This window comes from Rutilus rutilus (assembly GCF_951802725.1).
Source record: "Rutilus rutilus genome assembly, chromosome: 2".
Classification (NCBI taxonomy): Eukaryota; Metazoa; Chordata; class Actinopteri; order Cypriniformes; family Leuciscidae; genus Rutilus; species Rutilus rutilus.
Window position 1 is genome coordinate 34,438,472 of NC_140210.1, and position 14,931 is coordinate 34,453,402.

Genomic DNA, 14,931 nt, shown 5'->3' on the forward strand with positions numbered 1-14,931 from the left:
GACACTGGGTAGTTGCGCCCCTGAACGTGAATAGGCTATGGCAACGTTTTATTACGTTGAAGTTTGTAGCCTACCTATCACCGCAGTTCTGAATTGAAATGTCCGGTGAGTGACGCTAAAAAAATGCTCCATTTTAAAATAACGTACACCTACACAAAACCCTAAACCTACCCGATTGTGTTAACAAAAGCAAATATGGAATAAAAACGCAGTCGTAACCATGGCATTTTAGCTTGTTTTTGAGTTCTTTTATCGTCACTCGTCTATCACGGTATTCTTACCAGAGCTCTCAGCATCACAAGTAGCCTAGATACAATTCTGTACCAGCTGAGCGACCGAGCAAGCTTACGTCAGTAAAACCGGACATATGGAAGTGGGTAAGTGATGCAAACTCCAAAATATATTTGTTTACTGTGGTAAAAAGTGTCATAATTGTGCAAGGAGCCGGTGAAAACAAGTCTTCATTAATCCGTAATCTCCCCCTCTAATCATAATTGCGTGTGAAAACGATTTAAAGTGCTTGCTGTTACTGTCTCTAGTGTTTGGTAGAAACTGCAGTGATTGGTACGTACTTTGCGTTTTGCAAAAATGTTGCCACAGGTATGCTCCGTTTTCCAATGAGCCTGTGTTGCGTAGTCGAGAGTCGTTTTTATTTGACTACTAGCCCTTTAAAAGATCACTGCATCAGTAGGCTACTTTGAGCACCCTGGAGAATCAGCAGTGGTGAACTGGCTTCAGATTCCACATAAACAATGGATGAGAGAGACAGAGAGAGGAAGAGGAAGATGATAAAGATCAGACAGAAGTTTTATGCTAAAGCATTGAACTCTTAATTTTCTACAAGAAATCATGGAGGGTTTTTTGTTTTCGAAATGATCCACTTTACTATATAATGCTGGGTCTGTTTGACATACTGTTGCTGTTACCTGTGTTTTCAGATACTATCAGAATCAGATACTATACCTCTTTCCAAAGTAAATAGCTTTGAATTATGAAATGGCACTGAATGGGATCACTGTCTGTGTGCTTAAGTGCACTGTTGCTGTTTTTGCTGTTTTAAACAGAGCATGTTGTCTTTTTTAATCTCATCGTCTGTGTGAGACTTAGCTGGCACGATGCAATGAATAAAAGATGAACTGTTTCTCTCTTTCTCTGTCTCTTTGCTTGAGGTGTTGTGGCCTGTTCTGTCTCTGTTCAAAGAGGATAGTTTGCATAATTACAGCCATCAGACTGACAATACATCCATACAGTTGCAGTGATCTCTCTGACTTTATGTAGTTTTATTGTAATAGTCTAATTGGTGCAAATATAATAAGTAACATTTTTCCTTTTCCTTGAATAGATTACATAAAATATAAAAGTTACCTACCATAGGTACCTGCAGTATGAACGTTCAGAAAATAATCTGAAATTTGTCTTAAATATTAAAATATTATTAGTTATCAGCTGTGTGTCATTAATTAACCTTATCTCCCTGAGTATTTAGTTCCTGTGTTTTCAGTTCTGTTTGTCAGTTGACGTTAACGCATGGTCTGGTTTGGTTATGGTTATCTTTCTTTAAATAAAGCCACTTTGTGAATACTTCATCATCATCTGTCTTCTACCTACACCACGCTGAGCCTTCGTGACACAGTCATTCAATGAGTCTTCCATAAATAAAGGAGAAGAACAAATGAACACATTCACACTCATTCAACTATGCCTAAATGAAATAACCAAGGCTGCAGCTGCCAATAGATTTCTATGCACTTATTCAGAGCAATTTATACTCTTTTTAATCAGCCACCGCCGTAACTTTTACCATTAAAGTTACAGTTTGAGACATTTATCAATAGAAATGTATCGACTAATTTAATTTTGACTGCAGTTTATTAATTGTTTATTAATTTTCCCAGCATTGGTCATGGACACGATTAATAGTTCATGTAAATATTTGTGCTTTGATAAAATGTGAAGTGGTTGATAGTGAATATAGTGTATTAAAGGTGCTATAAGCGATGTTGGGTGACGTCACTTCTTGTTGACGTTCAAAGTATTGTCAAACAAAACGGAGGCTAGCTCGACCCTCCCTCCTCTTCATCCCGTCCCCTCCCCCTCCCTTCCGTGTTTCCTGAAACAGAAACGGAAACTTTTCCGATGTAAATTCGGGACTTCGCACGTTCCTTCTGTTTTTCCCTCTTCTTTGCTATTTGTTCATCTGAACGTGGTCTCTTTGGTCGTGTGTCGGCCATATCAAAATTCTCGAGAATATAATTTTTTTACGTTAGTCGTTGTCATTGTCTAGGACATCTCTCCTCTAACTTCCCTCTTCATGCTTCTCTCTCCTCCACTCCCCCCTTCATGTGCATGCACACTAACCCTCCAACCCCCACCCCCAAATCATTCTTGTCGGTTATTGGCTAGAACACTGTTTGTTATGTTTCGTGGTGCAGGTTGGCCCAGTTTGTTTTTGTTGCCGTTTGTGGAGCCTGTCTACAGAGACCGTGTTTTTTACAGTGTGTTCAGGGGACAGGCAGCTAGCGGATAGTGAGGAGATGTTTGCTGTATGTGACAAAAAATGTGTGACATCGTTTAGCAAGGACACAATAAGTCTTGGTTATCTTGGTTCGCATGGACCAAACTAACCTGGGTACCAATTCTTAATAATAGACTGAATGACTTTTATATCAAGGCTATATGAGCGGCATGCATTCTGCAAGCCACTTGAGTGTAACAGACTCTTTACCTTCACAAATGATGTTTATTGTCAAGTAGCTCTTTTGCACAAAGTCTGAAGAAAGGATTATGTAGCAAGGTTAGATGTTAAGGGAAGAACGAGGCGGGAACCGGTGAACAATCAACAGATTTTAATAAATAAATACTAAACGAAAATAAAGGTCCCTCACGGACGACTGCTGCCACATAAAACAGAAACAAACCAATAAAATAAAATCCAATCCTGGCCTCTCTCGTCCTTCACCGTCGTCGCTCCTCCTTTTATGCTTCCGCTCCTCCGTGAGAGATACGAGACCGGAGCGTCGCGCAGGTGTCGCTCATCAGCAATCACGCCACCGGCCTTGTTCCGTTCTCCCACGGCCCTCGGCCTCGTCCTGCTCGTCACAGATTAATCAGGTCCATCGGCTCTTACTTTTTTACAAAAATTCTTTAAAATGTCTCTAGCACCATCAAAAAGTCTGGGTTTGCTGATTCAGTTTGCTGAGCAATAGCTCATAACACTAGAGCATTTCTTACAGGTCGCAACTCCAAGGTCCTGTGTTCTTCATTCCTTTGCCCAATTGGCTGTGACGGACCACCACCATGAACCAATCAATACTATCAATACTCAGGGCAAGCAGCCGCAATGTGCCTCTGCTTCTCCCTTATCTGAATAAACAAGGAAAACGTTGTATAGACCGTGAGATCAGATGCACTTATCTATACAATGCAGGGCCTTAAATGCATGACCATTGATCTGTTTTAAAGGATGATATTACTGGAAATGCTTTTATAAATCACCTTGAAATGTGTCCTATGGTGAAAAATTCCATTGTGAAGAGCTGAAGACATAATTTGTTTGAAGGTCAATATGGTACTTTACATTGTACTGTGATTGTGCCTTTCAATTACTGCCATATTTCTCTCTCTCTAGGTCAGTCCACCTGCTACAATTTCCCACTGTGCTTTTACCCTCTTTCTTTCTTTCATTCTATTATTATTTTTTACATTTTATATTTACTCTTTTTCTTAAGTTTCCCTTTTTTTTTCGTATGCTTCATAGAACAATGAGCAGTCGCTTCAATACTTGAGTGAATTGAGACTGCAGGATAAAAGTTTCAGTTCCTTCTATTACATTTTCATCACCATTAGACAGAAAAATGCAGTGTTGAAAAAATAATCATTAATTATTGCATTTTCCATATCACAAGTAGTTGTGCATATCACACAAGTATCTGAAAGTGTTGACAAAAGCTATCAACATTTGTGTAACTTTCTAAAAGATGTAAATTAATAAAAGTAACATTGCTTTGGTCACACACACACACACACGCACGCACGCACACACACACACACACACACACACACACACACAGACACAGACACGTGCGTAAATATTATCTCCTGACCAATGTTTTTTCCTTTAGTCTAATAAATATTTGTGAGTGATGATGTGATGTCATAAAGGTAAATAACTATGAATGCAATATGTGTACAGACCCTTTCCAAAAAATTAGAATATCATGGAAAAGTTTATTTATTTCCATAATTCCATTCAAAACGTTAAACTTCCATATATTATAGATTCAGGGCCCACAACTTAAACGATTTAAAGTATTTAGTTGTTTATTTGTACATAATTTGGGCTTCCAGCTCATAAAACCCACGAAAACAGGATTTCAAAAAATTTGAATATTACATGAAATCACACAGTTATTACACAGTGATACCATGGTCATTGAACCAGGTTTTGGTTATTTTGGCAGTGTGGGCAGGTGCAAATCCTGCTGGAAAATGAAGTCAGCATCTCCATAAAGCTTGTCTGCTGAAGGAAGCATGAAGTGCTCTGAAAATGTCCTGGTAGACGGCTGCGTTGAGTGGACAGCACAGTGGACCAACACCAGCCGATGACATGGCTCCCCAAACCAACACAGACTGTGGAAACTTCACACTGGACTTCAAGCATCTTGGATTGTGTGCCTCTCCATTCTTCCTCCAGACTCTGGGACCTTGGTTTCCAAATGAGATGCAAAATTTGCTCTCATCAGAAAAGAAGACTTTGGTCCACGGTGCTTTATTAAATCCAGAGTCAACGCAGCCGTCTACCAGGACATTTTCAGAGCACTTCATGCTGACTTCATTTTCCAGCAGGATTTGCACCTGCCCACACTGCCAAAAGAACCAAAACCTGCTTCAATGACCATGGTATCACTGTGTAATTACTGTGTGATTTCATGTAATATTCTAATTTTTTTTAATCCTGTTTTTGTGGGTTTTATGAGCTGGAAGCCCAAATTATGTACAAATAAACAACTAAATACTTTAAATCGTTTAAGTTGTGGGCCCTGAATCTATAATCTATGGAAGTTTAACGTTTTGAATGGAATTATGGAAATAAATAAACTTTTCCATGATATTCTAATTTTTTGGAAAGGGTCTGTATGTACATATATGTGTATGTATAAATAAAATGGAATAAATGGATACAATAAATGGAAAAACCTGAAAAACAAACTGGAAAAAACTAAATGGAAAAACTAATGACAGATGTGGGTCATGTTTTATTCCATGAATCAGTGTTAATTGCTTCAAACAAGGTTACAAATGATTTTCCAACAGTATATTATTACTACAGATGGAGACAGATTGTCCCTCTTTGCCATACACTACCATCGCAGGACAGAAAAGAGCAATATAGGTTAAACAAGACTGTGCCCGAGGCCTAAACATTGTTTGGTGAAAATGACCTGCCATCATTGAATCCAACAGCTGATGGTGAGGACAGGAGTGCTGCATAAAGGTCAGAAGAAGACTGTCAAGTGATTATTGAATAAAGAACAGACTTGACAATAAACACCCATAAGGCTAGTACTGACAGCAGTTCACTTGCTCCTTTACTTAAAGAGATGTGTATCCATGATGAGTAAATATGCAGTTTGCACTCCAGTATAGTGGATTCAAGTACTGTAAACTGGGACGATTCATACTAATGGAACTATTAAACTGTGTAGAAGTTTATGAGCTGCAGTTTATTGAAGCCTCTGCTGTGAAAGACTGATTTGGTTATAGTGGCAGGTGTGTGGTGATGCGTGTGTGCATCATGTGTGTCAAGGCCAGACACCTATAAACAACATTAACACTCCGAGACAAGAGCGTGCTGAGTCTTCTACGAGATGACATATGTGCTTTGTCTTTCCAACTCAAAGTCTTCTCTCTCTCTCTCTCTCTCTCTCTCTCTCTCTCTCTCTCTCTCTCTCTCTCTCTCTCTCTCTCTCTCTCTCTCTCATGATTGAAAGAAAACTTCAGCACCATCTACAGGCGATGAATAATAGACCAAGTTCAAAGACCAAGTTCATAGTGACAGCTCTTCATTTTACTATAAGCCAAGGACACAAATCAGTAGGGCTACGTAACAACTTTCCAAACACATGTAAGCATGCTTATCAGACAGCAGACGGTTACGTTTGCATAACAACAATGTGCTAAAAACGGAAAGACGGTTTTTCGCATATTGACGACAACGTTGTCAAATGATCCCGTTCACACTGATCCGCGGAAATGATTAAAAATGCTGTATTATGCATGCCAGGCCAGTAGTTGGCGATGTCACTTTGTAAAGATACACTATGCACACAACTAATGTCACCATTTTCACAAATTCGCGTTTTAGTAGTTTACATAAAGGTGATGTTTTACTTGCACTTTGAAACCTGTTTTCAAAATTTACGTTTTCAGGCCCCCAAAATGTAAATGAACGGCCAGAACGCACAAAAGTTTTTAGTTGAAAACAGTGTTGTATAAACAGCCCCTAAAAAGGTTCCAAAGTGGGGTTTTCGCAGCAATACCATAGAACCATTTTGGGTTCCCCAGAGAACCTTTCAGTGATCAGTTGAAATCAACTATTAATCCAAATACATCTGAAAATGCCGTTTTCGTTTCAAAACGCTCTCGTCCACATTGAATTGTCAAAAAAAAGCAAAACTCATTTTAATGTCTAGTCGATGGGCCCCATTGATTTCCAGTGTAGTATGGAGTAAAAAATACTATGCAGTCAATGGCGTCCATCAACTGTTTGGTTACCGACATTCTTCAAAATATCTTCTTTTGTGTTCAGCAGAAGAAATACATTCATACAGGTTTGGAACAACTTGAGGGTGAGTAATTTTTGGGTGAACTAACCTAATTTTAAAAATCTGAAGAACCTTTTATGAAATGGAAAGGTTCCATGAATATTAAAGGTTTTTCATGGAACTATCAATGGCAATAAAGAAGCATTATTTTTAAGAGTGTAAGCTGGTTTGGTGCTGGTCTAGCTGGTGGCACAGCATAACCATGTCTGGATAGTTAAGGTGTCCAGGTAAGGACACCAGCATCCAAAACACAATATAGTGGTCAATTTGTTCTCCAAAATGACACATTCATGTTCATGTTTCTTATCTGCTCTGTGGTTTAGATCCCAAGGTTTGCATCATGTATGGCTTGATATAAACCTTGGGTGAATATTCTGCCTAAAAGATATGAAGAATAAAACCGAGATAGCATTAGTCATTAGTGTGTGTTGCTATGTGAATGGGAGAGCGGCCGATCCCCCATCACCTCTTACAGCTGTATAATGTCATAATGTTATAGTAAGAAGTAGACGATTTGAATCCTCCCTGACCTGTTTAAATGAAGACAAATGGATGGAGGAGAACGTCCTTAAATGTGATGTTTGCTCGCTTAATGACCATGTTTGTTCCCCTTGTCTGTGATTGAGTGTATTCATTAGGCTTGATGTGCCCACAGACGTCTCTGGCAGCAGAACACAAAGGCCTTTGACCATCTCTGCTGCACGTTAATGGAATCTGAACTACATTAAAGGTTGAGAAACAGAGAAAAGCATCAAACTTTATGTAATTGGAATCGCTTTAGGGTTTTCTTGCTCGGTGCTCTTTGCTTGTATTCATTAATAATACTATACATGAAAAAATACAACATTAAGGGAGAAAAGTGTTCAAATTAGAACAACATGAAAGATAATGAAGAATTATCCGGGCAAACACACTATTGCAACTTTTCATGCAACTGTAGGGCTGAGCAAATATGGGCAGAACTCTTTATTGCCGTAGTACTTCAGAAATTCTTTTAAAGGAATACATCAGAATTAAACGTGGCACAATGGCCTTCATCATCACAGTATGCTAATGCCTATCTAGTGCAGGGATTTCATCAATATGCTGACTGAGGACTGTTGGGACACTCCAGGCACAGGATGGTTCCGTCAGGAGAGACAGAGTCGTTTGCACTTCAGTGATGCGTCTGTACCATCTGCTTCACAGGACATATGCTTTCAACTACATACTGTTTATTTACTAGTGTGTTCTAATATGTAACTATGCCATGTTTGGTCTCATCTGACAGCCTATAAACTGAAATGAATGGTAGTGAACTTAATAGAGATATTAAAGTATCCTAATGTACAATCTATTGGTTAAACATGCATTGAGGAGAATATGTTAATGTTCTTCTCCCCCTCTTGATCACCACACATTTGCCTCATCTTTTGGTTTCGGTGCTGGTATTCCACATATGTTAAACAATGCTTTGCTCAGGGTATAAGAAGGAAAGGTAACTGCTGATCTAGGAGAAAGGCTTTAACCCTGCCACTCCCGCACACCGGTGTGTAACCTCATACTAGGAGAAAGGCTTTTACGGCCTATTCTTCTTCATTATGTTACAACTAAGTATACAGTATGTTGTTCCATTCTACTGTCTGTATATTTAAACATGTAACTTAATAAATAACTTTGCCTGCTTTAAAGGCTTCTTTCCTTTTATCACTGATTATGTTGAAAGCTAAAGTGATTATAACTTTCGTTATCTAAACGTTCAGGTTAAATCCTATGTTTTCCTATCAGTTTTAAGAAAGACCGTTACCTTAAAAGAATAAGAGGTTAAAGAATAACAACAACTTTAATGGAGCCAGATTAATTATATTGGAGTCAGATAAATATTTGAATTATACACGTCATCCTTCAACTGCATTTTGTTCCGATTATTGGTTCAAATCAGCTATATTTCCCCAGTATTGCTGAGTACAGACATTGCACAAAATACTTGTAATAGTTTATACAAATTAACTCTATGGTAAAATGCCAACTGCAGTACCACTGCAAGCATCTCTGTGTAAAATCAGAGTCACATAACTGAAAACTTAATGGGATACAGATCTTTATTTATAATTCTTTTAGGTTTTCAGTCTGATCTGAAATCTGATGATGATGATGATATTTATATGATAACATAATTGTGATAAGTAAGACTTTTCATTTTGAATAAATTGGCTTGTCAATCAAATCAGTGTTCTCTAAAAGGATATGTTATTGTAATACAGGGTCCAATGACATCTTCAGTAAACATGAAAGATTTACTTTTAAGAAAACGTCTGTTTATAGTCAACAATACAGTAAAGAGATAGTAGCTATATTTTTAATAATCTGCATAATGATCTATGGTCTAATTCATGCAGAGGACAAATAACTAGAGTTTGGGTAAATGTCTCAGACCCATTAATTAGGTCATAAATCTCATTTTACCATCCTGAAATTGGGTGTTGTATTAATTATTCAAGAATAGAACCAATATCAAATTATCAAGTGCATAATTAAACAGCGATTTTTAGTTTTAGTGTCCAGTGGGTGGCAACAGGCGGATGTATAGTGTTAGCAGATGAAGTGTTTTTACTGACGCAGCTCGTGTACTTTATATAGGGACAATTTGTACTGCATTGCTCATTTAAAAGGTCAGTTCGAGTAGAATCAAAGGTCTGAATGGCTGACAGTGAGCAAAGATGGTGCAACCTCGATCCCTTAACTGCCTTTTTATTCTGCACCTGAAAAAAGCATTACAAAATCCACTTGATATATTTTCAGCAATTTCATAAGTGAATGACCTTAACATATCTTAAAGTAGGCTTCATTTTTAATCACTTTGGCATTATTTGTACGTGTACGTGGTTTTCAAATGTTTTGATTGTCTAAACGAAATATTACAAACAGGATTTTCTTTGTTCTGTATTTATCTCATAAGCTCAATTGTTTGCTGTATCATATGCAAGCATTTGCAATATATCAACATAGAACAGACTGTAAAGAAGAGGAGGCATTCAAGGAATTTGTAAAAGAAGTCCCTCAGAGAGCTAGTGTCAAGGTGATGAAACCTTGAATAGCTACATATTACCGGCTTTATGGATTTTTTTCATGGATGTCAATTTGGTTAGATAATGTAGGCTAAGTGTTTTTAAATAATGTGATGGGAAAACAAGAATGATTGACTATAGCTGTGATACAAGTTGGAAGTACCACTTTTGTACCAAAGGTTTTGAAAACCACCTACTTGTGAAAATAGTACCAAAGTGACAAAAAGTTCCAGCTCTCTCTCAGAAACACTTGTAGCCTACTTATGATCCACAAATGTATAACATGATTGATGTTTCATAAATGTGTCTAATTCATTTATCGTCACATTAAGTGGGTTAACCAAGCAATACGGATTAAGTAGCGTTCTTTGTTAGATAAAAATGTGTAATGTGTAAAATATCATGTAGGCTATATTGGATTTCATTTTGAGTTGTAGCTATGTTACACTACAATAGTGTTGGTGGCACAATTTGATACAGACTTTGTCCTATATTGTCCTGATTCGGTCATTTAGTAGTAGGCCTAGCCTATATGGGGAATCTCAACTGGTTTCCTTTTGTTTGCTATAGCCTATCATTGCATCATCTCCAATATTAGAAAGCTGGAAGTTCTTGTATTCTAACTGGTAAAATTGGCAGAGACAAATTGCAGTAGAGGTAGCAGGCTTGAGCAAAACAGATTGCAAAAGAGTGTTCACACCTAACCCTGTTAGAGCTGACAATAATGGGTGAATTTCACTTCCCATGTATTGGATTTTATGTTATTTGAAGTCCAACACATGGGCTAACACTCAGTCATTAAAAAAAATATATTGCACTTTTGGGATGTCTGTGTGGTGATTTAAAATCTAATTTGTGGGCGGTTTCAATAAGTGCCATCACATGGCTGCAGCCTGCAAGTGGACTTCTCTTCATTCCCAGTGCGTGGTTTGATCTCATTTGCTCAAAGCCCCTTGTTACTAGTTAACGAGCAAAGCAGCGCTGTGTGGGATTTGAAGTCTTTAAAAGTAGAGATCCTCGTTCCAAAGCGCGAATGTCTAAGAAATGTAAAACTTCAATACCCATGATGCACTGCGAAGCTGGAAGTTCAGGCATGTGAATGCCGTATGATTCTCGTAGTAGCGCTTCCTGAATAGCGCCACAGATGCTCTAGAAAACATTTCACGTTTACGTTTTGTTTACTAATTCGCTTCTTGTGCGTCAGAATGAAAATGCAGTTTATAATGTTGATTTCTTTGTTTGTTATTGGAGCAATGGCGGGGAAGTACTCGAAAGATATGAATGAACAAAAGGCATCTGATAAAAACAATAATCAGGTGGAATTCAGGATCGCCAAACTTAATCAGATCTGGGAAAAGGCGTTAAGGGTAAGTGATGTGACAGATTAAAAATATACAATCTATTATTTTTGCCAGTGTTATCGGATGTTTTGATTGTCCTTCTTTTGTTTTTAAATCTCATTGTAGTATTTCATTACCAGTTGCTCTTTTGAGCATTTTAATGCACCAGCCCATCATCTGTTCTGCTTTAGATGCAGCTTGCACCGGTGCGGCTGTCAGAACTGCACAGTGACTTGAAGATCCAGGAGAAAGATGAACTTCAGTGGAAAAAACTGAAAGCAGAAGGTTTGGACGAGGATGGAGAGAGAGAAGCCAAGCTCAGACGCAATTTTAGTAGTATGTTTTGACTCATTTTGTTTGGTTTAGGTCAGTGGTTCCCAATTCCAGCTCTCCTAATGAGCTGATGATCTGGTTCAGGTGTGTTAAATAAGGGAGACATACAAAATGTGCAGAGCAGTGGGTCACGAGGACTGGAATTGGGAACCACTGGTTTAGGTTATGACATTGAAAAACCCACGAAAAGGCTTGACAAACAGTTCTTTGTTGACATATTTCTTATTGCAACTGGAAGTTAGTACAGGACATAGCATATTAATGAAAAAATGATTCTTTGCACAGTTATTCTGGCAAAGTATGGAATGGATGGGAAAAAAGACACCCGGACATTGGACAGCAACAGTCTGAAAGATCATGATGTTAAAGAGGGAGATACATTCGATGACCCAAGGCTGGACAAGCTGTGGAACAAGGTAAGTTAACTGATGTTGTGACACAAAACAACCAGTAAAGTGTGAATGTGTAACTCATCTGCAGGTTTACAGACTTGTTCACTTATTACTAGCTTTGCTTAAATGTTCTCTTCAACCTTTGATCGTCAGGCCAAGACTTCTGGAAAGTTCTCTGACGATGAACTCCAGACCCTTCAGAGAGAATTCAAGCACCACAAAGACAGAATCAACGAGTATAACATTGTCATGGACACTGTCAGCCGGACTGAAGGTATGAGTTTGGTCGTGTTTAGTGCCAAGATATCTCATAGGATCTCTAATTGTGTTTAGTGGAATATCCAAAATCTTTGACATGAAAAAAGGGAGTTGCGATAGTCTTTTCTTCTCTGTTGGGTCTTATATCGTCGAGTGAAACGGCTTTTTGAACAAGAAAAAATGTAGGGCGGGACTTGATCTAGCAGTAATTGATCATTAGATGGTTGTGGTTTGCTATTGCTGTGATGTCATGTGATTTATGCACATGTGCAATTTTGACAAGTTTAAATATATTTAGAATGAAATGTATGTATATTTAAATACAATGAAAGATACAAAATGTACTGCATGTTAGCTTGCTTATTGTGCCCAAAAGTACAATCTATTTAAGTCTGCATGTCAAACTAACAAGAAACTATGCTTCTAATCACAGGTCAAGAGCTGTAGTTCCAACCACACAAATTTGCTATGTTTTAAGTAACCATTATGTTAGTAATGACGGAACTTGCGACCGTATTTGGTTAACACTGCTTTTGGGAAACGCACCCCATTTAGTTTAATAATAGGACTGTTTAAATTTTAACCTCTTGTGCAGATACTCAGAATTTTCGTCTTCGAATTTCTGTTCTTTCCATCAGAGATCCATAAGAATGTAATAAGTCCTCTGGAGGGCGAAGTGAAGGAACATGTTCTCCATCAGAAACATGCAGATCTGAAGCAGAGAATGAGGGACCTTAACCAGGGCTTTGAACGACTCCGCAAGATCACCCATGAGGGTTACAGTGATGACAGCGGTGGCTACTTTTGCAAAGATTGAATCTGTTTCTCATTAATAAATTGCTTCATGACTTTCTGATGCTCTCTCTTATCTTTGCCTATGGCAGAATTTAAGGAGCCAAGAGTCATAGAACTTTGGGAAATGGCAAAACGATCTAATCTGAGTGAAGACGAACTTGATTCTCTTAAAGTAAGCTTTGCTCATGTCATTGACTGAATATCTTTTTATATTATTACTGCACAGCTAATTTGCTTATCTCTTTTAGGAGGAACTGAAACACTTTGAAACGAAGGTGGAGAAGCACCAGCACTATCAGGAGCAGCTGGAACTGTCCCATCAGAAACTGAAGCATGTGGAAGCCCTGGGAGATGAAGAACATATCATGAGAAACAAAGAGAAATACAACACTCTTGCTGAGAAAGCACGAGAAATGGGATACAAGGTAGAGTATCCTAGATCATTTTTTTGGTGATTGTCCTATGTGGCTTTTTCATAGTCATGAAGAAAAATATAAGTGTTGTGCAGAATCTTTTGTTTATCGGTTTAAAATCTGTACTAATGCGATCACGGGTTTTTTTGTTTTTTTTGTTTTTTTTTCTCTTTAGATGAAGAAACACTTGCAGGATTTGACGAATAAGATTTCCCAAAATGGATTGCAACACAATGAACTCTGAACACTTCTGTTAGCTACAATTATTCATAGGTCACATATCACATATGCTGGGGTTATAAAGGTAGGGCATAATCTACACGAATTTAACATTTCCATTGCGAAGCTAGACTATTTGGTAAATTATGATTTTATTTTTATGCTACTGTGAGTAGTGATCAGTTCTGCTTTTGTTGCTCATTTCCCGTTTAATGTTTTTACAGCAAATGACTACAAGGTGATTTATCCAGCAAGCTTATGTATGTTATCCACATTCTATTGTGGAAAAACACGCACGGAAACACGTGTAAAATCCCACAAACGTGGGTGCAAAAGAATTTAACATTACTCTACAACATATGCGCGTGGCATAAAGCTTTCACACATGAAAAAGCTCTCAAAGTTTTCAATATAAACTTTTTAAGCATTCATTTTAATAATTCTCATTTTTTTATACCCCAGTCCTGAGCATCCTAAGATTTAAAGGTTGCAAAATAAACCCCCTTAATGAACAACGGTGCACAGGCTTGCTTTAATATCATTATTATTAACAGCTAAACTTTATCAGGAAAATAGTGTGCTTCAGTGGAGAAAGAGAAATCGAGCTCATGCACTACATTACTTGTATCTGACAAGGCAGACCTTGAGTCGACCATAATAATGACTGAATCACTAAATAGCAATGGGTACAGGGTACATTTCTATGATTGACAGTGTTGTCCCAAGGTAGACTTGAATGGACATCCTCACTGTTTAAACCGTTCCATCAGGTAGACACTGGGATTTGTCATAAAAATTCTTAATATAAAATCCACACTAATTCTTTAATCTATGGCACTTATTACTAATCTAACAAGTTTGATTTAAAAATCTTCCTATTCATACAAATCCTATAATCCAGCATTGTAATGAACTGTCAGGAATGTGATCTCCGTAAATAATAGGATTGCTTTTGTACAAGTCCACGTTTCATGTTGCACATTTCATAATAAAAACAAACTGCCCGAGCCTTGTGTTTTCTATGACAAATTCAAATGGGTGATATGCTGAGCTGCCATTGAGTGATTGTGATATTGCATCAAGCATTTAAATGAGCATCTTTAGTCACTGTTATATCATTTTTATTATAGTATATAGAAATTTCAGAAAATAATGTTTAAAAAAAAAATACAGTATGTTCTCATGAAATATGTAAATGTACAGAACAAAATTGGTCACCAAAGTATATATTTACAGTTGTCAACAGTCAAAATTGTTGCATCTGGGATCTGTTTTCAGATTTATAACTTTTCTAATTCCATGCCAATCTT

The 14,931-nt window shown here is 37.6% G+C and overlaps 1 protein-coding gene across 1 annotated transcript; it reads left to right on the forward strand.

The window, feature by feature from the left end:
• The first annotated feature begins 10,900 nt into the window (after positions 1 to 10,900).
• lrpap1 (low density lipoprotein receptor-related protein associated protein 1) lies at positions 10,901 to 14,630 on the forward strand. Its single transcript, XM_084401573.1, has 8 exons — positions 10,901 to 11,238; positions 11,403 to 11,547; positions 11,830 to 11,960; positions 12,090 to 12,210; positions 12,833 to 12,988; positions 13,079 to 13,161; positions 13,238 to 13,414; positions 13,578 to 14,630. Exons 1-8 carry the CDS (start codon positions 11,077 to 11,079, stop codon positions 13,644 to 13,646), a joined length of 1,044 nt encoding a protein of 347 aa, XP_084257699.1. The 5' UTR covers positions 10,901 to 11,076; the 3' UTR covers positions 13,647 to 14,630.
• The last annotated feature ends 301 nt before the right edge of the window (positions 14,631 to 14,931 follow it).

Bases quoted from the DNA above. Each gene is read 5' to 3' on its own strand.
- lrpap1 (XM_084401573.1), top strand. From the start codon at position 11,077: ATGAAAATGCAGTTTATAATGTTGATTTCTTTGTTTGTTATTGGAGCA. The intron at 11,239-11,402 runs GTAAGTGATGTG...GTTCTGCTTTAG, and splicing joins TCTGGGAAAAGGCGTTAAGG to ATGCAGCTTGCACCGGTGCG. The intron at 11,961-12,089 runs GTAAGTTAACTG...TTTGATCGTCAG, and splicing joins TGGACAAGCTGTGGAACAAG to GCCAAGACTTCTGGAAAGTT.